The sequence below is a fragment of the Saccopteryx bilineata genome, chromosome 1 (genome assembly GCF_036850765.1).
Source record: "Saccopteryx bilineata isolate mSacBil1 chromosome 1, mSacBil1_pri_phased_curated, whole genome shotgun sequence".
Taxonomy (NCBI): domain Eukaryota; kingdom Metazoa; phylum Chordata; class Mammalia; order Chiroptera; family Emballonuridae; genus Saccopteryx; species Saccopteryx bilineata.
Genome location: NC_089490.1, coordinates 80,536,438 through 80,561,241, shown reverse-complemented (window position 1 = coordinate 80,561,241; position 24,804 = coordinate 80,536,438). Strand labels below are relative to the sequence as shown.

The window sequence follows — 24,804 nt, the reverse complement described above, 5'->3', positions numbered from 1 at the left end:
CTTTGATTTCTGCAGAGAATGCTCTGTTGTTGAGATGGAACCCCTGAGTTGTTCTTTTTTTATTTTTTATTTTTATTTTTTTATTTTTATTTCTCTGAAATTAGAAGTGGGGAGGCAGTCAGACAGACTCCCTCATACACCCAACCGGGATACACCTGGCATGCCCACCAGGGGGTGATGCTCTGCCCATCTGTTGCAGCCAGAGCCATTCTAGTGCCTGAGGCGGAGACCATGGAGCCATCCTCAGCGCCCGGGCCAACTTTGCTCCAATGGAGCCTTGGCTGCGGGAGGGGAAGAGAGAGACAGAGAGGAAGGAGAGGGGGACGGGTGGAGAAGCAGATGGGCGCTTCTCCTGTGTGCCCTGGCCGGGAATCGAACCCGGGACTTCCACACACCAGGCGGATACTCTACCACTGAGCCAACCAGGTAGGGCCAGGACCGCTGAGTTTTAGTTGGTGTTCCTCCATCAGGCCATCATAGGCTGGCTGGCCAGCTTCCTGGTAAGCTGTCCCCACAGCTCCTCTGGCTGCTCTGGGTGTCCTGGGACAGCGGCACTCAAAGCCTCCCATGCCCTGAGGCGCAGCGGTGAGGTCACACCCCAGGGCGCTCAGCCAGCAGGAAGATAGCCTTGTGGAAGCAGACAGGCAGCCCCTCTGGCCTCAGAGCCCCCCACCCCAACACACAGAGGCCTTCTGTTCTCCCTTCACCTGCGGAACAGGGGACAACGTGCAAGGTTTCCGGAGTGGGTCAGCAGCAGAGGTCCCACCACGCAGGGCTCGCTGGCTTTCCTGGTGCATGCGAAGGGACCAGCCCATCAAGAATTCTGTTTCAGAACTCCTTGATATTTGACTTAAAGTTCAGCTCTAAATATAGAGCCTTTGGGGTATGTCACAAAATGTTTTCTTTGAGGTATGTGTGTCTAATTACGTGCGTGGCATCGTGGCAGGACAGGCAGTATCTCTCAGCCTCTCCCATGTTCTGTAGCACTCTGGAGAGAGGTCCAAAGGGTGGGGAACCCAGGAGGCAGCCAGTGCCCTCTTGCCTTCCTGAAGACCCTTGCCCACTAAAGCTAGGCCACCCCCTCACCCGTGCCCCTGGCCAGCGGAACCCCACTGTTACATGCCCAGGGAGAAGTTATTGGTGGCAGACTTGCAAGTATTAGGGGCCTTCTAGGCCAGCAGAGGGGGGCAAGGAGGCAGCAGCAGATGTGGCTGAGACCATGGGGCCAGGACACAGCAGCATCACTCAGGGAATGTTCTCCCGTGGCCCGTGGCCCTGGCCTCTGACTCTGCCCAGTCATGGCCCTGGGCTCTGTCCCTGCCTTGTGCCTTCTGTGGGCAGCTGGTCCAGTGATATGCGGGACAAGGCTGAGCTGACCTACAAGAGATGGTGTCCCTGATTGTCCTCTTGAGGGCCTCCCTCTGTGACCTGGGTCCCCATTCCTGGGACACCTGTTTATACCCAATACCGTCCCAGGCCCTGTCCCTCTGCCTCATCTTTGCCCTGTGACAGGGACTTGACTTCTCTGGCTTAGAAACCTGGAGCTGGCTCTGGGTGTAATTAGGGACCCACCTTCGACCCCTTGCAGAGCTCTGAGTGGCAGGCAAAGTGGGACATGCCCTCAGGAGGGTCTCCTGCAGATTAACTTGGCTTACTTGACTCATTGATTTTGTCAAGAGTCCGTTTATCACACTGACAACTGGGAAAACCTTAAATAAATAAAATACTTATCATGTGTGGAGAGGCCAGGCCTGGCTTCCGGGGATGAGATGGAGCAGGTGGACCGCACCAGATGGTGCTCCTTGTCCGTCCGTCCATCCATCCATCCATCCATCCATCCATCCATCCTGCATCCCTGGAAGCCTTTCATCTGGTGTCCTCTCCCAGAGCCATCCTCATCCTCAGGCTGCCTTCAGATTTACTCCTTCTCCAGGGCCTGGGGAGAGGGTGTTGGGGGCCTGGGGAGAGGGTGCTGGGGGCATGGGGACCTGAGGAGAGGGTGCTGGGGACCTGGGGAGAGGGTGCTGGGGGCATGGGGACCTGAGGAGAGGGTGCTGGGGACCTGGGGAGAGGGTGCTGGGGGCCTGGGGAGAGGGTGCTGGGGGCCTGGGGAGAGGGTGTTGGGGGCCTGGGGAGAGGGTGCTGGGGACCCTGGGGAGAGGGTGTTGGGGGCCTGGGGAGAGGGTGTTGGGGGCCTGGGGAGAGGGTGCTGGGGGCCTGGGGACCTGAGGAGAGGGTGCTGGGGACCTGGGGAGAGGGTGCTGGGGGCTTGGGGAGAGGGTGCTGGGGGCCTGGGGACCTGAGGAGAGGGTGCTGGGGACCCTGGGGAGAGGGTGCTGGGGGCCTGGGGAGAGGGTGCTGGGGGCCTGGGGCCCTGGGGAGAGGGTGCTGGGGGCCTGGGGACCTGGGGAGAGGGTACTGGGGGCCTGGGGACCTGGGGAGAGGGTGCTGGGGGCCTGGGGCCCTGGGGAGAGGGTGCTGGGGGCCTGGGGACCCTGGGGAGAGGGTGCTGGGGGCCTGGGGAGAGGGTGCTGGGGACCCTGGGGAGAGGGTGCTGGGGGCCTGGGGAGAGGGTGCTGGGGCACTTTGGAGAGTGGGGGAAGGGAAGAATCACACTTCAGACATTCTGGTCGGGGCTCCCAACAAGGCAGCGTCTCGGGTGCGTGGGCTGAGGGAGATTCCCGGAACGTGCCAGGAGCGTGGGCTGAGGCTTTGAAAGTGCACACACGTTTGACGGGCTAGTTCAGTTCATCATTTTTTCCCCCATTAATAAAAATTAGCATAGGAGAGAAATTATCATAATCCACCGTTGCCAACGAAGCTTTCCATTTACTTCTCATTCTGTGAGGTTTTTTTTCTCTTTTTTAATCAAAATGATTTATGATTAATATAGCGCCTATTAAAACTTTTAACCTGGTACCTTCGTCAAGTAAAAAAAAAAATGTTCCCAACATATTACATTTTTAATCACATGAGTTAATTACTCTTTAGGGAGGCTTTGGAAATTCTGGGAAGGAGAGTATTATGGATTTCAAAGAATGAGACAGAAACTGTCATTTTAATGAGAATGCAAATGAGAATTGCTAAGGTTCAGTGAAGGTCGCAGCAGCTTAATCATGAAATTATTATGGCCATTTATTGCCAGTAACAAATGAATATTAAAAGCTATTGTTTTAACAGATTAGGCCTCCAAATTATTATTACCTCAGATTTTCCCAGGCGCCTGGGGTGTAACTGGGAAATTATATGCTGAGCTTTCTTCACACCTAGAACCCCTGTTCCTGGGCCAGCTTTTGCAAATATGTGGGTGCATTGGTCCCCACATGTGAATTTTGGGGATTGTCTCTGAAGAGACTGTGGTTGGGCATCTCATCCACTGGGGTTCCCTTACAGCCTCTGTGGGTCAGCGCTCGGTGTCCAAGGAGGTCGCTGGATAGTGCCATCGGTTGGGCCACAGGCCACCACAGGTCACCACAGGCCAGGCAAGGCCAGGATTCTGAGCCAGCAGAGGTGGCAGCGGGAGGAGGGCTGAGAGGCCCCCAGCACCGGCCGGGGGTGGGAGGAGGGCGGAGGGCTCTCCGTCTCAGGACCACTGAGCCCTGGGGCAGCTGTCCTTACCTGATCACTTCAACTCCTGGGCACAGGGCCGCACCAGGCACCCTGTGTGTGTGTGTGTGTGTGTGTGTGGCAGGTGAGGAGGCTGTCAATGTCTGTGACGGGAGAGAAAGAGGAGGAGGGAGAGAACGCATGGACGGAGGCCAGGACTGTGGGGTGACTGTGGGCTCAGTGCTCCCGGTCAGTGTGTGGTGTAGCTGGCCGCCAGGCGTCTCAGCCTTCACCAACCCCTTCCCATCCCCCTGCTCCTCTCAGAGGGACCCTCCCTGCTCCGCTCTCCCTTCTGGCTTGGTCTTGTGCCCTCCCACTCCCCACAGCAGTGTTCAGCCCTACCCATGTCCTCGGAAGGAGCATCCTTACTGGACACAGAGAAGGGAACCAGGACAGAAGGAAACAGTTAACCCCTGAAGAGGCTGCGGTCTGTGAGGAGCAGCCTCCATGAGTGGACATCCTGTGGCCTAAGGCATTCTGTAGCCGAGTGACCCCATCACTTCTCAGAGGGCCTAGAGAAAGGGGCAGTTTTTCTGGGGTGCCCCTGACTGAACCCCTCAGCCACAGTGGAGGAGGCCAGGGCAGAGCCCTCAGGAGACCCACCCAAGGACATAAGGCAAGGGAGGGAGCTCTGGCTGACTGCCATGGGGTGGTGGGGTCACACCCATCAGGGAGCAGCACTTTCTAAGACCAAGACCCTCAAACTTCGTGAGGGCCCGGCTCCTCTCCCCTACTCACCCTTGATGCCTCCCGCCAGGTATCCTGAGGCTTGGGTAGGGTCCACCGGTGAGTTTGCGACCCAGGAACCTGGCTGAGGCCCCAAGCTCTAAGATCAGCTTCTGGGGGGTGAGGATAGGTGGATTGGTAGTTCTGTGAAGGTGACCAATGGCACCACCCACGGGAGGTGATGCCTCTGTGAGCCTCGGAGGGGCACAGAGGGGGTTCCTGGCGGGAAAGAAGAGTCTGTCCTGGGCACTGGGGACTTTGAGGGGCTTGGATAGGGAGACGGTCCCCAGGATGAGCTGCTTCCCAGCCTGTGAGCTCTGTGGAGGTTGGGGAGGGCAGGCAGGCCCTCCTGCAGAGCAACACCGGGGGTTCCCAGGCTCCTGGGGTGGGGGTTGGCACTGTGATCACTGTATCAATCCCATACGCCGCAGGGAGAAGTAATTACATGTAATGGATGCTGAGCTTCTGGAATTACATTCCGTAGAAGCTACAGCTTACACACATGCACACACATGCTAAGCAGTGGATAATTAATAGATTTATTTAAATCTGCCTCTGCCGTCTACACTCGTCCCAGGAGACGCTTCCCAGGCTGGCCTGCGTGGGGTACCTCTGGTTTGTGAACGGGAAGCTTGAATCCCCTCAGGGACATGGGGACTGCGGTGTGATGGGGCCGTGACCAGGTCCAAGATCAAACTGTTAGCAAGGACAGCCAGACAGAATGCAGTGGACAGGGATGGGGTCCCTAGGTGCTGTTCCCGGGGCACGTCCCCAATGAGATGGCACCGCAGGGACAAGGGAACAACTGCTTGCTCACAGCTGCTGCCCAGAACTAGTCACAGACACCCAACTTCTTGTGGCCCTGACACCAACCCATCTCGGGGGTGGGGCTCCCTGCCCATGGGTCTTCCTTCCAAGCGGCCAGCCCAGGGCACATGGTGCTGATGAGCAGAGGCAGCCTGAGGACCCTCGCTGGACCACACGGCTGGCAAGGAACAGGTGTCGGGATGTGTGCTGCCTGCAGCCCCCTCTCCTGGCACCCAGGAAGACCTGCCTAAAGTGTGGGGTCTTTGCTGTGAAGTCCACGGTCACCTGTTAACTGGGATCTGGGTTGTGAAGACAGTGGGAGCTGGGGTCCCAGAGCCCCTGTGGCTCCATGGCTGGTCATTCTTCGGGCCGTTTCTGGGCTCCTGCTCCTCAGAAGGCACTGAGGATGTGTTGTCATGAGCCCCTGCTCCACCTGGGTGGGGCATCTCTGTCCCCTGTCCCTGGGTTGGGTGCCTCCCTCGGCTGAGCTCAGAGGGGGCCGTGCGTCCCAAGCAGCTGGCTCAGGGTTCTTTCTGCAATGGGTGCCAGTGCCTGCTCACCTGGGGGGCCCTACGTGTCCTGAGGGAACAGGTCTGGGACACTGTGGTCCGTGGATGTCCTCCCTGACTGGGGTTCCCTCACAGGTCCTGCTCAGTCCCAGGAGGAGAAAGGGAAGACCACACACATGTGGACTGGTCCCTTGTCTGACAAAAATAGCAGTGGACAACAGAGCCTGGTATGGTTTGGTGTGTCCACAGCCACCTGGGTCACGGGGACGAGTGCCAGGGTCATGGCCAGTGACAACAGGAGTAGCGGCATTGGAGGGTGTGCCACGGGTTGACTGTGTCCCCAAGTTCATATGCTGATGTCCTAATCCCCCAGCACCTCAACGTGACTGTGTTTGAAATAAGGTCCTTACAGAGGCAATTTTGTTAAAATGAGGTCACTGAGGTGGGCACTGATCCAACATGACCAGTGTCCTTATAAAAAGAGGAGATGAGGACACAGACACACACACAGGGGCAGCCGTGTGAGGACACAGGAAGGAGGGTAGCGGTCAACAAACAGAAGGGAGGTGTCAGGAGAAAACCACCCCATGGACCCCTTGACCTGGGACATTGGCTTCCAGGACTCAGAGAACGAATGTCTACCATGCTTGTCCCTGAGTTGAGGCACTTAGCCCCGGCCCGGCCACACCTGTGCAAGCGGTTGTGGGATTGGAGGTAGTGAGGGCAGCTTCCACCATGGTGAAGGGGAGCCTGGTCCCATCAGGACGTTTTGTGTACATGTCCCCAACCTGCAACCTGAAGGCTTGGCTCCTGAAGTCACAGGTGCCTTACAGACGCTCACAGATGACTGGCCACCTGGTACCCACAGCTCAGATGGACAAGCCCCTTGCAGAAGCTTGTAGCAAAGGTACAGCAGCTCCAGTGACCCGTATCTCTTTTCCCTCATGGACAGAGGGGTGGAGGGGGCCGTCTGCGTTTCCTTCCCCCACCCCCCACTCCAGTTCTTCCACATTCTACCTGGCAGACCAGCGCCAACCCTGGGCAGAGGGAAAGTGTGGGACCCTTTCAGAGAGAGAAGGAATGGGCCGGTGTCAGTTCCTTTGCATTCGGGGCCGCGGGTGGCACATCCCAATGCAGCCATTACTGCGCGGTCACTCGCTGTGCCTGCATCATAATGCGAGTTTACGTGCAATTTGCTGGCCGACAGCAAATCACCGCCTGCATTTCCACAGCACACACTCATTTGCTGCATGCCCCGTGTGCTTCTGGAGGCCCGCACCTCCCACGCAGACAGATTAAATCTCGGTTCCGATGTGCCCCCTCTGGAGCCCCCATGGTGGGTTTTAACAGCCGCCGCCCACCCTGGGTTTCCGAGCCTGGGTCATCTGCACTCCAGGTGGCGAACTGCTTACAGGACCATCACCTCAAAGACAGTAATGAAGTTATTAAAGGAGGGCCCTCACCATGCTCCCCCACCGCCCCCCATGTGCAGGAGGCCATTAGGAGCAGCAGTCGCTTGGAGGGAAGTCACTCGCTTTTCCTGTGTTTGTTTATTTATGTGGTCGACCAGGAAACATGTCCCAGACATCTTCCGTGTGCTGCCCCTGGGAGATGTGGATACATGGACGTGTGGACGCAAACATGTGGTCCGGGAAGGAGCTGCTGGCAAGTGAGGTTCAAGTGGGCATGTGGACCAGACAGTGAGGAGCCCAGCACAGGTGCCTGCTGTGGAAGGGCTGACCATCTGTGAGGGCCAGAAAGACACCCCAAGTGCCCACATGGGCCGGACAGACAGACTCTAGGTGTCCACATCCAACCACCAGGCTCCCAGAGAAAGCATGTGAACTGGTGCCCAGTAAAATATTTACAGTGAGTTGGTGCTGTGGACCGAACTGTGTCCCCTCAAACTCTGATGCTGAAACTCCAACCCCCAAAGTATTTGGAAGTGAGCTTCAGGGAGGGCTCAGAGGATGGGACGAGTGACATGAAAAGAGACAAGGACAGATGATCTCTCTGCCACATGGGAGCCGTCGCACCCAGGAAGAGGGGTCCCTACAGGGGCTGTGTCTGCTGACACCTTGACCTTGAACTTCCAGCCTCCAGAGCTAGGAGAATAAATGCCCATTCTCAAACCCCAGTCTGTGGTGCTTATTACGGCCACCCACGCTGACCAGGACAGCAGACACTCCTGTTGTCCCACCTGGGACGCCTTGCGGAGGATCTTCTTGGAAACCGATAACAACTGAGCGACTGCCCAGGACGTGGGCTGCACGGGTGGTGACTGATTCAGGACCCTCAGCGGACAGCGAGGTCCTGGGCACTGGACAGTCAGTAAAGCATTCAGCCTCTACCTTCCTCATCAGCCCTACAGGTCCTCCAGCGCAGAGCTGATGAACTTCAGTTATTCCTGAGGTGACCACTGCCACTGAGACCCAGCAACCCTGTTAGAAAGTTCCGGACATCAGTAGGTGGTAATAAACCACTTTCACAAACAACGCTCCCCACATTTAGAAAATCAATAACCCATTTCTGATGTTCTGGTCGGGGTGCCGACCTTATTTAGAAGTTAACGTCCTCAGTTCTCAGGGGGGCTGCTCAGGTCAGGTCCCAGCACTCACACACTCCGGATAGGGAGCACGTGAGCAAAGTCATTTCTGCCCTGTTGCCATGGGACCTGGGAGTAGTGGGGTGAGCTCACAGCTGACAGCCCCTGGGGTCCTGCCACAGCCCGCGCCCTGAGGCTCAGCCTGTTTTCCTCAGGAATTAGTGATAGCCACCAGCTCACAGCCTCGTGGGGACAGGACCAGTTCCTGGCACTGAGTAAATGTCAGCTGCCACAATGACTGCTATTACTAACATTCAGCTCCCCATCCCTTTCTGGAAAGTGGTGTGGGGCGGGGCGCGGTGGGGTCGGCTGCGCTGCAGTGCAAGGCTGGCCTCCCCACAGGGCTGGCGTCTCATCTCGGGAGGAGGGACCTGGACCTTGGGCAAGGACCCCCGGGGCCACGTCACAGCCTGGAATGCCGAGGGGCCCCCATTTCCCATCCCATGATGAGTCTCTGGTTCGCAGGGGGTGGAGAGGTGGGAGACAAGGCAGGGCCCGGAGGTCAGAAGTCAGGAGCACTGGGGAGAGATGCCGGGCAGCACCTGACTGTTTCCTGTGTGGAGTGGAGGCTGCGGGGCCTCCTCCCTCTCCTCATCCAGGTCTTCTGTCCTTTCTGTGTCCATGTCACCGGAGAGGGTCATGCAGAACTCTCCCCCCCCCCGACATTCTTTTTACAAAGGGGGCATGGTGCAGTAAGGGTGCCTTTCTCTGGGTCCCCAAAGTAGCCTCCACCCAGACACACATGCCTGTGACCCAAGGAAACAGCTGTGAGGACTTAAGACAGAAGGAGGGCATCAACAGGACAGTGGTCACCGGTCACCAGTCACCCACGGGGACAGCAAGACTCCGCACCGTGGGCATAAAGGAGGCCACCAGAGTGAGAACAGCTGGGCAGTGACTCAGAGCTCGAGGCCGGTGGGGTACGAGGCAGGGTTATAGGGTCCGTCTGAGGCTGGGGCTGGGGCGCAGGAGCCCCTGTGACAGGTCAGGGCGTCCTGGACTCTGGCTGGTGCCGAGTTGGAAGTGGGAACAGAAACGAGGGAAACTGGTGATCACGTAGAGGGAAGGCAAGGGGTTTGTTCATGCCCACAATAACTATCATTGCATCAAAACAATGGCCAGGGGTGGGTGACCCCTGCGCCTTTACAACCTGAGTGAGTCCCCCCAGCTGTGGCCTTGTGAAGAAGATCAGCCGGGGAAACTAAGGCTGAGAGAACTGTGAGCTTGCATTCGCAGCCATGCAGAAATCCTGATTTAAGAAGCAGCCTGGCACCCCTGTCTGCCACACCGCCTCCTAGTGGCTGGGCAGGATGGTTGGTGGAGGTTAGAGCCTGGGGAGGCCATCTGGGGAAGGGCAGGAACCAGACCATCTTGGGGCTGAAGCTTCCCTGGGGAATGCTGGCCATGGTCAGGGGGCTGGGGGTCATGACTGAGCTCTTGGAAGGGCACACAGGCTCAAGCATGGGGTGGACCCAGGGGAATGCAAGGACCTGTGTCACAGCCAATTGCCAAGAGGGCACTGCAGGTGTAGCACTCCTTGGTGGTGGCTACAGGGTCAGGCCGTGGCTGTCCCAGGTGTGCGTAGAGGAGCGGGAGCACAGAGGACCCCAAATCTGGCACATAAAGAGAGGGCTTCATAAAGAGAGGATGTCCCTTGTCACAACAGCTGCACGGGGAAGCGTCTAGGTTTGAAAGTATGTGACATCAGATCCTAGCAACATTTAAAGAAATAGTGTAAAGTCAGGGGCCACCAGTCTTCTACCACGTTCAGGTCTGCTTGGCTCAGCCCAACTTCCTGGAACTGCATGAGGCAGAATCCAGTATATTCTCCCTCAGATAGATGCCTTTGGTGTCTGCATAGAAGCCTTGTTATTCAAAGACTTAACTTCTGAAAGTTCTCTGTTCACATTAAACCTCTGTCTGACCCCCTCTCAGCACCATGCTTATCTCTCAGGAGAACTATGCTGGCCCCAATCACAGCCCTTACCTCCTAGCAGATGGGTGGGAGGAAGGAAGGAAGGAAGGAAGGAAGGAAGGAAGGAAGGAAGGAAGGAAGGAAGGAAGGGAGGGAGGGAGGGAGGGAGGGAGGGAGGGAGGGAGGGAGGAAGGAAGGAAGGAAGGAAGGAAGGAAGGAAGGAAGGAAGGAAGGAAGGGAAGGAGGGAGGGAAGGAAGGAAGGAAGGAAGGGAGGAAGGAAGGAAGGAAAGGAGGAAGGAGGGAGGAGGGATAGATGAGGGATGATAGGGATAGATGATTGATGGGTGAGTTGATGAATAGATGGGTAGGTGGATGGATGTGGATGGATGGATACATGTATGAATAGATGTGTGGTGGTTGAATGGGTGATAGGTAGATGGATGGATGTACAGATGGATGATGGGTGAATGGAGAGATGGAGGGGGCTCTGAGGGCATTTTAACCTCTTTAAGGGAGGTAGTAAGAGTCTCCAGGTAGAGACCCAGCTCTAGCCCGGCCCCTCCTTGTGCAGCCGTACACAGGCTTCCAGCCTCCCTGAGCCCTTGTTTCCTCAGCAATAAGTGAGGAACCTCTGCCTCAGGAGGTGGCTATGAGGACTAATTGGGATGGGTGCCCATAGCAGGGCCTCAGTCCATGATCATGACCTTGGTGAATGTTCCCAGGGTCTGGCCCTCTAGTGGTCCAGCAGCTGGCTTCATGCTCACCTGGGAGGTTTGGGGCTGGTGTGGTTGACACAGTGGGTCTAGTTCACATCTTCTGCTACATAGTACCCCGTCCTAGGGATCAGCCACAGTTGCGGTCCCTGGAGGAGAGGTTCACATTGTTTCCAAGGTTTTTGTGTACAACGAAGCTGCTCTGGAGTCTGTGAGTGTGAGTGTGGGCCCAGGCACAAGCTCTGCTCTAGGCATAATTTGAGGGATGTATCTTCCAGATTTAGGGATGGAACACCTTTAATTGGATTATATTTCCTCGTAGATACTTGTAAAGGGAACAATTGCTTTTAAACAAAAAGAAACTCAGTGTCTGTGTCCGTAAGAAGCGGTATGGTGGGCATGCCCCACCTCATCCTGCCGCTGGGCAGCCTCCGGGCCTCCTGGGTGCTGGTGCAAAAGAAGGGGCACCAGGAACCCTCCAGGGGCCAAGTGGCTCCTCCCAGGCTCATCACAGGAGATGTTTTCAAAACATAATCCCCACTTTGAGTAGCTGGGCTGTATCAGGTGTGAGCTATTGTGTGTAGAAAACGATAAGCATGTCAAAGGGGGAGTAGACAAAGGAGCAGCCGTCGGGGGCGGGAGGTCAGAGCCGTGCACACGATGCTGACGTGGTCGGCAGAGGTTAGTGTGGGACACGTGTGTCCCGTTCTCTGAGCTCTTGCTGAGTGCTCATCATGACCAGGGTCACAGGGCGTAGAGCCCTGCTCTCAGAGGCCCTGACCACAGCGGCAGCGGGGCACAGATAGCCCTGCGGAGTGGGTCTCATGGAATGACCATTTAACACAGGAGTCCTGGTTGAGTCTGGCATGATGGTGGGCTTGAGAACCCAGCAGGAGTTTGGTGTGACATGAGCCGCCTGAGCATCGCAGACCAGTGAGGGGGTGAGAGCCCATCATGGGGAGGCCTGAGTGCCCAGCTGACGGGTGATGAGAATGTGGGTGCTGCTGAGATCGTGTCCTCTACATTCTGGGGGTGCTACAGGGGCCCAGAGAGAAATGGGAGTAAGAAAGGCAACCTCCAGGAGGCCTCCTACTGCCGTCCTCCGTGTGGCCTCTGGTCTTCCTCTCTGCAAGCACAGCTGATTCAGAAGGACAACTGACATGCCCCCAGACCCACCCCAGCCGGGAGCCTCAGTCTCCCTGTTCGTCCTCCATCATGGAGTGGACTTTCCCTTTCCCCTTCTCTCTCTGCTCCCTTCCTTTCGAGGGCCTGGGACTCCTTCTCCCGCAACAAGGTACCGACATCGGCTCAGAAAGGCTCCCTGCCAGGACTGGTTTCAGCAGAGGACTGGCAGGGCTGGACATCGCCCTGGGACTCCCAACCAGTGTGCCCGGGCGCTGTCCCAAGGTGGGGTGGGGGCAAGGACAGCTTGGGTGGGGCTGGCTGTGTGCCGTGCTTTCCCCCTGGTAACTCCAGTCCTCACCCTGAGCAGGAGGGAGCACAGGAGCAGAGACACTAACAACGGGCCAGCAGCCACCCACACAGCCATGACAGTGCTGGGCCTGTGCCGGGACCTTCCCGCCCCGCAGCCTGTCCTGCTCTTTACTCCGTGCTAAGGCCAGGACTCCTTCCCCCAGCCCCGGAGACGTCTCTGCTCCCTGGCATGCAGATCTGTGGTCCCGGCCCCCCCGATGTGTGAAGTGATGTGTGAGTGAAGGGGGCCAAGCCTGTGTTTGTAGATAAAGTGTGGTTGTAACCTGCCAGTTACTGTACTGCCCAGCTCCTTCGGTGGTGGGGGAAGTGCTGAGGTCACTGTGAGGAGGACGAACCGAAGCCTACCCTTCACTCAGTGTCCCCACTGGGCCTGGGCCTGGGCCTGTAGTGCGTTACCTCAGGTCACTGTCACAGGCTGAGCCAGGGCATTCCCGGGGGAGCTGGCTGTTCCATCAGTCAGCACCACGGGCAGGAGCACAGTGAGGTGCCCCAGAAATGGGGCCAGTGGGGCCTCCTTTCTTCCACTCTTTTGGCAGACGGGCTGGCAAGGTTGGTCCTGGGGTGTCCCCTTCCATCCAGGTATAATTTCCAGCTGGGCAGGGGGCAGGCCCACAGCTCAGTTCTAGCATGAAGAATCCTCTTTGCCTGAGAAGTGGCCTCCCCCATCCACGGGGTCCAACAAAGGCAGAATTCCCCATTTAAAGCATGTTCTCACTCCAGTTCTTCAGAAACAGTTAATTTAGAGCGAAGTTCTGGCTCCTAAAGTTCACCCTAGTGGGGAAGACTTCCAATCTTGAAACAAAATTTGAAATAAAAGACCCGGGCTCCACCCCCTGGAAGTCCCCTCTGTTGTGTGGCTAGCCTGGTGACAGCCGCCTGACACCCGCGGTCGTTGCCCTGAACCACTTGCCCAGCTCCTGTCCTGCCCTTCACTTAGTGCCATGTTGTCCCCATGTTAGAGGGGGAAACTGGGCTGGAAGGGCTCAGGAGCTCAGCCCAGCTCTCAGGGGTGGGCGATGGGGTCTGAACCCATGTGGGTCAGGTCAGAGCTGCCCTGGTGACCACTAAGCTGCCTGCCCAGAGCCGCAGATGGCCATGGATAGGATAGTGCCACGACACTAGCTGGAGGTCCTGGGCGAGGGTTCTGCAGGTCTTGTCACGTGCTTTGTTTTAAGAAGACCCCCAGGGTCAGTTATGTGATGCTAAGTCTGCGGTGCTCCCCTCCCCACTTGGGGATGTCCACGAGCTCTGAGGGAGGACCCCCAGCCGTTCATGGGCTGGAAAAGGAGGCTGCAGGCCATGCATGCATGACTGAGGTGTGTGTCTGTGTGTGTTTGTGTGTGTGTGTGTGTATGCACGTGTGCACACTTATTAGCCAGGGTTCCCAAGACGATTTACTCCACTGGGATTGACAAATCTGTCTTCAAAACTGGAGGTGTTAGGAGCGTCCACGGTTCCCTTGGAAAACATGTCTTTTCTTTGAAACAGTCTTCTGAGCATATTTCCAGAGGGGGCATGCACACAAAGACACAGACAACATCCACACCTACGTGCAGAGAATACACTCAGCACACAAATGCACAGCACACACACAGGCACACGTGTGTCCATGAGCTAACACCTTCAGTTAGGACCAACTTCTGTCTCCTCCATAAACATGTTAAAACAGTGCTCACTTCCCCTAAGATGAGTGTCATGTGTCCTCTTCTATGGCATGTTAGGTAGCCTCCTGTCATACATGTCACATGTCTCCCTCTGTTGAGGTGTCATGTGTGTTATCTCATGCTCTTACAGGTGCCCATCATATGTTACATGTGCTTCCTTCCTGGCATGTAATGTATGCTCCTGTCATAATGCTACCTGTCCCCAGTCAAATGTATCCCGTAATTTCCATGTTACCTGTGGCACTGGCATGTACATCACATGCACCCATAATATGTGTGCCCCATTGCATGTCACATGTACAGTGTCATGTGTTGCATGCCCTATCACACATGTGCCTGCATATTGCACCTGTGTTCCTGTCACAGAGCTGGACAAGCAGGACACTGGATGCTGAGCAACTGTGACACGCAGGCTGCAATGGGCACGTCCAGTGGCCTCTCCCCAGCCCACTGAGCCCCAGGCACTGCCCAGCCCTCTGTGGCTGGGCTGACCTGCCCCACATGGGGCACTGGTTTCCTTTCCCCACTCAGCCACCGCTGCCCTGCTCATTTGGAACATCACCTGGGTCTCAGCACATTCACCTGATGCAGCTTGGTGGTCTGAGCCACCCCACTCCTCCACATCACCTAGTTGGGGAGGGCCCTCCTGTGCCTGTGAGGGCCCAGGCCACCAGGAGGGGGCTGTGTCTAGAGCAGGATCTGTGGGGAATCTGTGTGCAAGTTCAGGGCAGTGAGGGGACCCCGGATTCTGAGACTGGAGCACACCTACTGGGACATGGGAGACTGCGGCATCAGGGCTGTGTGTGCACATGTGCATATGCACGTTTGTGTGTGTCAGACGGGCCAGGTCTTTAGGGCACTGCTAAAAGTTACCCAGGCGGTGCTCCCTGTACGAACATCTGGCCTCTGACATTCACAGACAAAGATCCGGTTCTCTGCAGAGAGACTGGAGAAGTTTGATGCCTGAGTCACAAACCTGGGGCCCTGTCACCAGGCAGCCCAGGACCCAGGCGCTCTGCCTGCCCCCTCTCCATCCTTCTCCAGCCTACACTTCAAGCTCAGCCTCACTTTACATTATTTTTATGATGCTAGGTTTTTGCAAACCACAGGACATGACACAACTCACATGTTAAAAAAAACTCAAATAGTAGGTGAAGCTTCAGAATGAAAAGCAAGATTCTGCCTCCACCCCCAACCCCGACTTCTTCCCCAGGGGCAAACTCTTCATCACCCCCCCCCATTCCGGGCCTCACCCCCTTCATTCCCATGGGTTCATTTTTTACCTCATATGATGACTTTAGGTGCTTACTTAGTGTTCCTCCTGACTCACCGCCTCTGGCCCGGACCACATTCCTCTCCATTCTGAGCAGGAAGAGAGCCTCCTCTCTGCTGTGACACTCCACTCCCCCTTTCTTTCATAGCATTAAAAAAATAATTGAGGTTGAAGGATTTATATATTTTTTCTATGCCAAATATTTTTCTGACCTTTGTCTACATGTTAATTTTAAAACTTGAGATGCAATACATGGCCTTTCTAATGTGACTCATAAAATGTTGTTTACCAGAGACGCCAGGTTTATGACCGGGATGATGGAGGAAGAAATGCCAGTTGATTGTAACAGTTTTACCAGTTGGAGGAGCATCTTCCAAGTGGCTAATGTGCCTGGAGGCATGTTCTTATGGTTCATGTCACTTCTAAAGAGTCAGAGATGATGATCATTTCTTTATCCAGTATTCCCACATCTGATTTCTTCATTCCTTTCCCCTACTGGTTTATCATTCAAAGGTATGTGCGTAGTAAACTGAACTCTTGAGTGCCCGTAGGACTTTACTGATAGCGTAGCTAAGTATAAAATTCTAGACACCTCCCCACCCCCCGTCTTTTTTCTATTAGGACTTAGAGACCCGGCCCCATCACTAATGAAACGTGTAGACTCACAACTGATGTGTGGTTGGTCTTCCTATACCCTGCAGAGCTATTCTCCGCCTTGACCCAGGTTGAGGTCCACCCATTGGATCTATTCAGAACACAGTGAGCCCTGCAGTCATAAGACGTGTGTTCTCTTTATTTGACTATTTCTTCCTCTTTGTTGCCTTTTATTGTCTTATTTGGAATTTCTAATCAATGAAAATCCAACACCTGCATTTCAATTATCACCTACCTTTCTGTATCTCCTTCTGTCTGCTCTCCACTCAGTGAGGCATCTCTGACTTTTGTTTTCCATAATCTGGTGTTCGGTCACACCATGTTACCCTTCAGGCCATCCTCTGTAGCTTAAAATTGGTTTGTTACATTGATTTCCATGAGTTCTTTCTTTTCTTTTTCTTTTTTTCTTTTTCTTTTTATCTCAGTAGCCTGATTTTTTTTAATTTTGATTTTTTTTATTGGTAGTGTGTGCTCTCCAATTTCTTTGAGAATGATGCCATTCAGAATTACTACTGTTGTTGTTATCATCATCATCGTTGTATTGTACCTGGATCATTTCTGATTTCCAATGTACACACGTCCTGGGCCTGCCTTCTGTTTCCCACCACAGTCTTTCTGCAAACACCTGGTAGCCCTGCCCGCTAGGTCCTCTCTACAGGAATACAGGCTGAGGTGGGACAGTAGCTGGTCAGCAGGAGTCACTTCTGCCCCCTTGTAGCCCAGCAGGCTTCTTGCCATACCAGGAGCACTGACTGCAGGTTCTGTGGGATTGGGCAGGGTATGGGACAGAAGAAGGGCCTCCTGGGAAATGATGATGGCCCAGTGGGCAGGCAAGCTAGCATGCCGGGCACTGCACCTGGGACCCGTCCTGCCACTGGCTCCCTGGGCCTGCTAACTGAGCATAGCTCCATCTCCGGCCCCCACCCTCACATTTGAGCCAAGAGGGGGGGCTCCCCACTTGTTCTGCTCAAGTCCAAGGAGCCCACGACTAAAATTAAAATATGAGATTACTAGGGAAACCAATTATATCGGAAGGCAGTTTTATCAAATGCTTTAAAAAAATCTTTCCCGATAAGGTAATATGTTTGCGTCTTTATCAAAACATTCCATAAAATGTCTTGTGCTGGGACAGTGGTAACTTGAAGTGTGAGTGATGTTCCGAGATTGTCGTAAAAGCTGCAATGGGATAGGGAGATTCCTGTCACTCGTTAGTGAGACAACCATGCTTGTACCTAAACTATTACGTTCACTGCCTATGTGCTCAACTGTAGTAACGCCAGCTAGTGACACACAAAGTGCCATCTCCATGGTGGCACTGTTACTAGTCCTCCGAGCGCCGGCCACAGGACTCCCTGCTCTCCAACAGCCCCGTAAGGGCACCAGCCATGCTCTGCACACTTCCTAGTAGACGTTCCCGCTGTACGGAGGAGAGTGCTCCAGTCCCCCAGCACAGCTCAGGAGCCTGGCTCCTCCTGGGGAAGAGAAGTTCAGGCCTTGCTCCCTTTGGGATCTTCCTTTTCTTCAATGCTCTTTGTAGAAGATCCATCCCCCAAATGGTTACATTTTTAAAGTCCCTGTGGCAAATTTAGAGTTCTTTTCCATTTTTGAGATTTCGAATAATATGTACTTGATTGGGCACACAGCAATGTCAAAGGCAGGCTTTGTGTCCTGATTGAGGCCCCTTTGGGGTTCTGTGTGTGCACGTGTAACGGGCATCTCCCTGGCCCCTCAGACCCAAGTGATGAGCTCTGCTGCAGGTGAGAAACAAAGGCCAGTGACCTTGGTGGAGGTCAGGCTCTGTGCGCCAGGCAGGGCGCTTCCCCCTGTGGTCACTGCAGCTGGGGCTTCCCTGGAAAATGCCTGGGGGTCGAGGCTGAGGAGCACAGTGATGAACTCACAGGCAACGGGGGTCTGAGAGGGGACTGCTGAGGACTGAGAACGCAGTCACTTCTGAGCTAGATCCTAAGTTGTTTGGCCTGCATGAGGCTGTGGCCACTTCTCCGGGGCTTGGAACCAGCATTTCTGTCTCAGAAGACTTTCCAGGATACGGGGAAGCTTGGGGAACAATGCATCCACAGGTATGGCATTGCTGAAATTGGTACCAGTATCCATGCTTTTATGTAGGCCTCAGTTTCCCCAAATGTACACTGAGGGGTTTAACTAAACTGTCTGACCTCTAAGAGCCTTTCAGGGTCTGGCCTCTTCCCCTTCCTGGCACCAAATTATCTGCTCAAGAAGGACACAGCCTCAGTGAGCCCCTGTGCTGTGCTCTCCAGGCCTGCCTGCCATTCACAAGGACTCTCCATTGGGCACAATCCTAGTCCTTGTCTCCACCCACCCCACACAGGTGGGAGCATAGGTTCAGGCAGAGGCTCCTTCCTGACCCCTGTGGGAAACTCTTTGATGGGTATTTGAAATTGAACTTGGAATTCGGCTCAGACAAAAATGTCTTGAGGCTCATGACATTATGCTCCCAGGGGCTCTGAACAAAACACAGTACTGCTCTGGAGCAGGGGCAGTGAGGGAAAGTGGCCGGAAGCAAATACTGACCCTTCTTAGAGCCGGAACTGAGGCCCAGGCAGGAGGTGCCCGCTGTTCATATGGAGCAGTTCCTTGGCATTTACTGTGTACCCATGCACTCCAGTGCCAGGATGGGATGTGAGTGTTTCCAGGCGAAGGTGCTGTTTTTCCGGAACCACCTCGGGTCAGCCCTGGGTAGTGGCGATGCCTTGGGCCCGATTCCTCGTATCTCCGGGGACCGTGGAATGCAGTGGGCTGGGTACACTGGACGCCTCCGGAGCTTCGCCACCCTCCCCCACCCGACCCGCGCGGCCGGCTCTGCAGTGAGGCCCCTGCGCATCTAGGTGGAGCCCGACCCGCGGTTTTCGACAGGACCGGCCCCGCCTGACCCGCCGGCGCGCCAGGCGGGGGCGCTGCAGGGCGGCGGGGATCCCCAGGGTCCCCTCCGCGGCCCAGTGCGCATCGGCGGCCGGGCGGAGCGCAGACGGCGGCGGGCCAGAGCCTGATCACCGCGCGGGCCTGGTCCCCGCTACCTTCCCGACGCCTCCCTAGGAGCGGCCGAACCGAGCGAGCGGCGGGAGCGCATCCCCGGGCCAGAGCAGCGGCGTCCCGCGGGCGGCCAGGAGCGCAGCGTCGCCGGCCCCACCTGTCGGCACGGCCGCCCCACCACCAACGACACCGGCAGGGCCACCAGCGCGAGCATCGCGGGAGCGCCCGTCCGGGCCTCGACCGACCGCAGCAGCAGAGGCGCGGGTTCTGGGGAGCGCGTAGGCCGGCACCGACCCGGGGGTGGGGGGCGGGGGGTCCGGCCCGCCAGCCCCGGGCCGCGCAAGTTCGATCGCCTCGAGCCCGGTCGGGCCGCACGGGCCCTGGCGGCGGCGATGGTGCGGCAGCCCCGCGCCCTGCGCTCAGCCCCGGCCCCGAGCCCGGCCCTCCGCGGAGCTGGTGGCGGCGCGGCGGCCCCCTGAGCCCCGGGCCAGAGCGAGCGCGGGCGGCGGCGGCGGAGGAGAAGGAGGCGGAGAAGGAGGCGGAGAAGAGGAAGGCGCCGCCGAGCAGCGGCGGGAGGCGGGCGGCAGGCGGCAGAGGGCCGGGGTCGCGCAGGACCCCCAGCGCCCGGGCCGTTGCGCAGTCCGCGGCTGGCCGTCCGGGCCCTGCTGGCGGAGCGGCTCCGGTGGCGGCGGCGGGGCTGATTCATGGGGCCGCGGCGGCCACCCCCCCGCGACCGGGCCCCCGGTGGCCCGCAGCCCGCGATGGTAGCCGAGTGGCCGGAGCGGCGGCCGCCGCGGCCCGAGACTTTCTATTAACCTCCCCGCCCCCGCCCGCCCCCTCCCCGCGCCCTCCCCGCTCCCCTCCCTCTGCCCAAAAAGACACGGATTGCTGCCCGGAGTGGCGCCTCCAGTCGCGGCGGAACGCAGCGCCGGCGGCGGATGGAGGGTGCAAGCGGGCGGCCGCGGCGGCTGCACCCGGCGGGGCGCTGATGCGGCGCCTGGACCTTCGCTACGCGACTTCGGGGGCGTCGGCCGAGAGGGCACTCCGCGATGCAGCTCCTGAAGGCACTCTGGGCACTCGCAGGGGCCGCACTCTGCTGCTTCCTCGTCCTGGTGATCCACGCGCAGTTCCTGAAAGAAGGTAATTGTCCCCGGGCGCCGTCCCCGGGCTCGGCCGGGCTTCCAGCACGTTCCGCCGCGCTCGACCGGGGCTCGCCGAGCTCCACTGCGGGGCTGAACTGGCCGCTGGCGGACCCTTCCCCGCGCCTGCGCGGCTTCCGCCACCCGTGCGCATCGGTGTTCGCGGGCCGCCCGCAGGGTCGGGCCAGTCAGTGGAGGGTGGCCTCGATGCCCCTCGCACCGCGGGAACCCGGGCCCACGCCGAGGCTGTCATACTCGTCCCCTGCCCGCACGGCCGATTGGCAGTGGCTCCCGCGTGCTCTCCGCGGGCCTCGGTAGATGGCACCCGCGCTCCACGCTGGCGGGCGGGACGCGGGTGTCCCGGAGGAAGACCAGGGAGAGGCTTGCGCGCCTGTACCTCGCTGCCGTGCCGCCTTCCGGGCCTAGTCCGGGGCCCATAGGTTTGGAGAGCAGGGACTTCACCAGTAGAGCGCCAGGGCCCCGCACCAAGCTCTGCCCAGTTCTCTCCTTGCCTGCTGGAGTACAGGGCTCTGGGATACCGTACTTGGGAGTTGGTTGAGGTGCACATGATGATCAAACCCTTGCAAGTGAGGGTGTCTCTGGGACTGGGGAGTCCTGCAGTAAGGGCGGGAAGGTGCAGCGGGTTGTATGATTGGTGGGTACTCCAGTACTCTGGCCACTCCTGGAAACTTGCTGGTCCCCAGGGCTGTGTTCTCCCGGAGCATGTGCCTGGTGCACCCATGTCTTAGCCAGAGCAGCCCACAGTCCCACCCACTACACACATTGATGTGCCCTTGCCCTGGGGAACCCTGCCACCAGCACTGCCCCCCCACCCCCCAGTGGCACAGAAGGGAGCTGGTGTGGCCTAGAATGTAGGCAGCTTCTCATTAGCTCTGGGTTCCTACAAAGGAAAGGTTTGCAGCATTCAGCTGCTTCCCTCCTAATTAATGAGCTGCTGCTGGCTTCCTGGGAAGCAGGTAGGTGTGGGAGGCCAGCCCCAGGCCTGGTCACCTGCTTTGCTCTCTCGGTATCCATTTCCCTTTCTTGATTTTGGATCCAGGCCCTGAAGGGAGAGGTGCCGTCCCCAGGGTTTTTTGCAGGCCTGGCCTGCTCTGTAAGGGATTGACGAGGCCTTTCTGGAGTTGGAGCCGGTCCCCATCAGCCCGCCACTGGCTTACTGCACTTGCTTCAGGACAGGGTGGCTCTATGGGCTTGTGGTCCCCTGGGGCTGGAGAGTCCCTAGAGAGTCTCTCTCTTCTGTGTCCAGGGCAGCCTCAGCTCATCCAGTGGCCACGGAGTTCCTTTGCATCTGGGCCTTCCTTGTATGGGCCACAAGTTTTTCACCCTTCTCTCTGACCTTTCTCGGTCAGGGTGTGGGGGGTCCGTTTGGAAGGGGGCACATGCTGAAGTTTCAGTTCCTTCCTGTAAGGCCAGCAGTGCCTGGCGTGTAGGCATTTTCTGCAATGAGGGGAATTGCCCCTGATCCTAAAGCTGTGGTTTAGTAAAAGAGGGAAGCTCTGATAGCCTGTGACTAAAGGCTGCCCTAGCACTCACGCATGGGAACTGACCAGTCCTGGTCTCTTTGTGGGGCACTGTCGCTCTCCAGCCTCAAGTCTTAGGATGGTGTGTTTTGGTCAAGAGGAAGGAGTGTTTTGTCTCTTGAAGTCAAAGATAGTAGGTGTGGGCAGGTCAGTGTTCGGGAGAATGACCATGTTCACAGAGTGCAGTTCTTCTGTGGAGTGTTGTGAAGAGCCCTTCACAGGGTCCGCCCTGAAGCAGGCTTCATGCGCGTCTGTGTTCTGGAAGACAGGGTGGGGACAGCACGTGGGGCCGGCTACAGGTGCTCTCGGAAGGCATAGTGTCTTTCAAGGCTCATCAGAGGAGGTCTAGCACCTTCCCCCACAGCCTCAAGAGTCCTCAGATGTCCTGTGTCCATCCTGAACAGCTGCAGTGGCTCCACGGGGACGGAGTCCCTCTGCCCCATCTCTGTGAGCCATCAGGACTGCAGCGGCACCCTGTCTTCTCTGATGTGCCCCTTTCGGCCCCTTGGAGTCAGGAGCCCTGGGGCCAGCCTTGAGGAGGGTGGAGCCCCTGGTTCCCCGGTGGATGTGGGCTGCAGGCTCCAGGCCACTTTTTCCTCTAGCAGTGTGCTGGCCAGTAGAAGGGTGGGAGCAAGCGAGCGGGCGTTGGACAATTGTGACTGTTGTCTGCGGGTGAGTGGTAAAGAGCGGCTTAAATCGCCATTTCCATGAATCTGGCCTGTTCAGGGGTGAGGAATGGGGAACACAGGGAGCTGTTTGTGCACATTCTGCCTTTTATGTGAAGACAGGTCAGCCCCTGGCTAATCTGTCCCACTCTGGCCAGCCTGTCCTCCAGTGCAGAGATGAATAGGGCGGTGAACTGGGAGAGAGGCTCATTGTGCTCCCTAATTGCGGCCTTGGCGGGTACGCTTTTTGTGAGAATGGTCCTGCCTGCCATGCCAGGTCTGACTCAGCTAGGAGGAGGGTCCCAGGGCCTAGCCACGGCTGGGGCGTGGGACCAGGGCCTTGGCAGCACCTTCCCTTGCTTACCCCTTCAAGATACCCGGCAACCCTCTGCAAGCCGGAGCCTGACCCTTGCAGTGACACAGACACTGTGTGTTTGTGACCAACAGTCACAGTGGGGGGCAGGGATCCTGGGGACCCCATTGAGACCTCACTACTTGAGCAGAGAGCAGAGTGCACGTAGGGGAGGGGGCATAGGGAAGCTACCCTCTCGTCTCTTGAACTGTGTTTGGTCTCAGAACACAGAGTGAGGGAAATACATAGAATTATTATTTTTCACCTGCCTCTTCCACAGACTTGATGCTGTTTCCCTTCCTGTCTTCCCGTCACCGCTTGGATCACAGCGCTGTGCGGACTGACGGCTCTCCTCTTGATCTTAGTGTTCCAGGAAGAATAAAGAAGGGCCTGCTGTGGAGAAGCAGGAGGGCATGGACACGGACACCCCCCTCCCCTCTTTGTCTGGCCAGCCCCTCCGGTGGTGAAGGGGTGGGGCTTTGGGACAACAAAGGAGGCAGGAGCAGGGCTGTACCTCCTGGCCCTTTTCCTGCAGATGTGGCCTTGGGGTTTCAGTCTCTGCACCCTTCTGTGGCAGGGGAGCGAGCCAGCTGCGAGCAGGCTGCCAGCTGCCTGTGAGGGTTCCTGCTGGGAAAGGTTGGGGATGCACGTATGCATCTGGCTGCCCATCCAAGGACCCGGCTCCCCCTTCCACACCTGCTCTGTGAGTGGCCCTGTGGCTCTTGGGCTGATGAGTGATTGAGTCAGCAGGACTCACCTATGTCGTTTATTTACCTAGCTATCTCTCCTGCAAGTAAGCTTGGTCCTACGAACGCATGGCTGCTGTGGGGCACACCTCATGCCAGGGGGCCCCTCCATGGCCTCCTGTGAATGGCCGTGTGCTCTGCGCGCCGGTCATTGGCGGCTGCGGGCCTCACAAGAGAAGCAGCCAAAGCAGAGCATCAACATGTCTGTTACCTCTGTCAGTTTATTTAAAGTGGCCTGAGAACTTCGCACTGACACCAGCCACACGGCTCCTGGCACATGCGAGTCTCTCAGAAACATTTGTTGAATGCGAAGAACGTTTGTAGCTATAACCCACGCACGTGGTCTGCTGTCACGGAGGGGGTCAGTGGAACAGGCCTGTGGCTGCCCGTTCTGGAAACAGCGTGGTGGGCCCACATGATGTTTCTGTAGCCGGGAAGCTCTTCTTGGTGGTCCCCGGGCCCCAGGCTGTGCCCGCTCCATTCTCAGAGTCTGTGACTTCAGGGGCTGGAGGGCCCAGATGCCGGGGGTCTGTGTGTGCTCCAGACGCTCCCAGCCCCGCTGAGCCCATGGCCCCCACCCAGATGTGCCCGTGGGCTGCGAGGCTCCCTCTCCTGGGGGCGGGGGGTAAGGGGGCTGGCTGTGATTTCCCAAATGTGAGTCTCTGAGTCTTTGGGCTGTGTGCAGAGGGGCCCAACCAGGTGCGCCCAAGCCCCCCCCCCACAGACTGTTTGAAAGGTCAGGTATGTACGAGTGTCTGCAGGTAGGGGTGAAACGGAAAATGCATGAGGAGTTACCCACTCCTTTTGTGTGACAAGCACTCTGAATAAAACCCACCCCCACCATGACAGGAGCCCTGTCGCTGAGGGTCTCACAGCTGTGACAGTTAAAACATGGCAGGGGGGGCTGTCATGGAAGGTGACTTTTCAGATGTGACAGGGTTCACCGCTGCCCTGTGTGGCAACTGTCCATGTTTCTGGAGGTCTTGAGAGGCCAGGCCTGCGTCTGGGTCTCAATGGCCTGTAGCTTGGTGCTGGGCAGGCACCAGGAGTCAAAGGCGTGGCAAGGCCAGCACGTCCCCACCCTAGCAGAGAGCCAGCGTGGCTGGGAGAAGGTGGGGACATGGACATCACTGCAGTTTCACACTGCTGACGTGTGTGTGTGCATGTGTACACACATGTGGTTCTCTTGATGAAACATGCATATTTCAGTTATATAAAGGTACTTCGGCATGTGAAATATATGAAATGCATAGTGAAGTGGATTTGAAATATGCCGCTTAGTTAGGGAGCACAGGGCGTTGGTGACGTTGCTGGGAGAAAGGGGGGGGGCCCTCATCTCATCTGCATGTGGTACTGTAGGAAGTGTATTATAGCGTGAACGTGCA

General features: G+C 57.2%; 1 protein-coding gene across 4 annotated transcripts in view; it reads left to right on the top strand.

Annotated features, from left to right (window-relative positions):
• TAFA5 (TAFA chemokine like family member 5) overlaps positions 1-24,804 on the top strand; it is a 129,973-nt gene that overhangs the window by 38,842 nt on the left and 66,327 nt on the right. Inside the window, exon 1 of one of the 4 annotated variants that reach the window (XM_066255019.1) lies at positions 19,808-20,116. The exons of the other annotated variants lie outside the window; for them this stretch is intronic. Within the exon in view, the coding sequence (XP_066111116.1) occupies positions 20,026-20,116 (91 nt within the window). The 5' untranslated portion in view covers positions 19,808-20,025. Of the gene's footprint in view, positions 1-19,807; positions 20,117-24,804 lie in introns of those variants that run through there. 4 annotated transcript variants of the gene reach the window in all.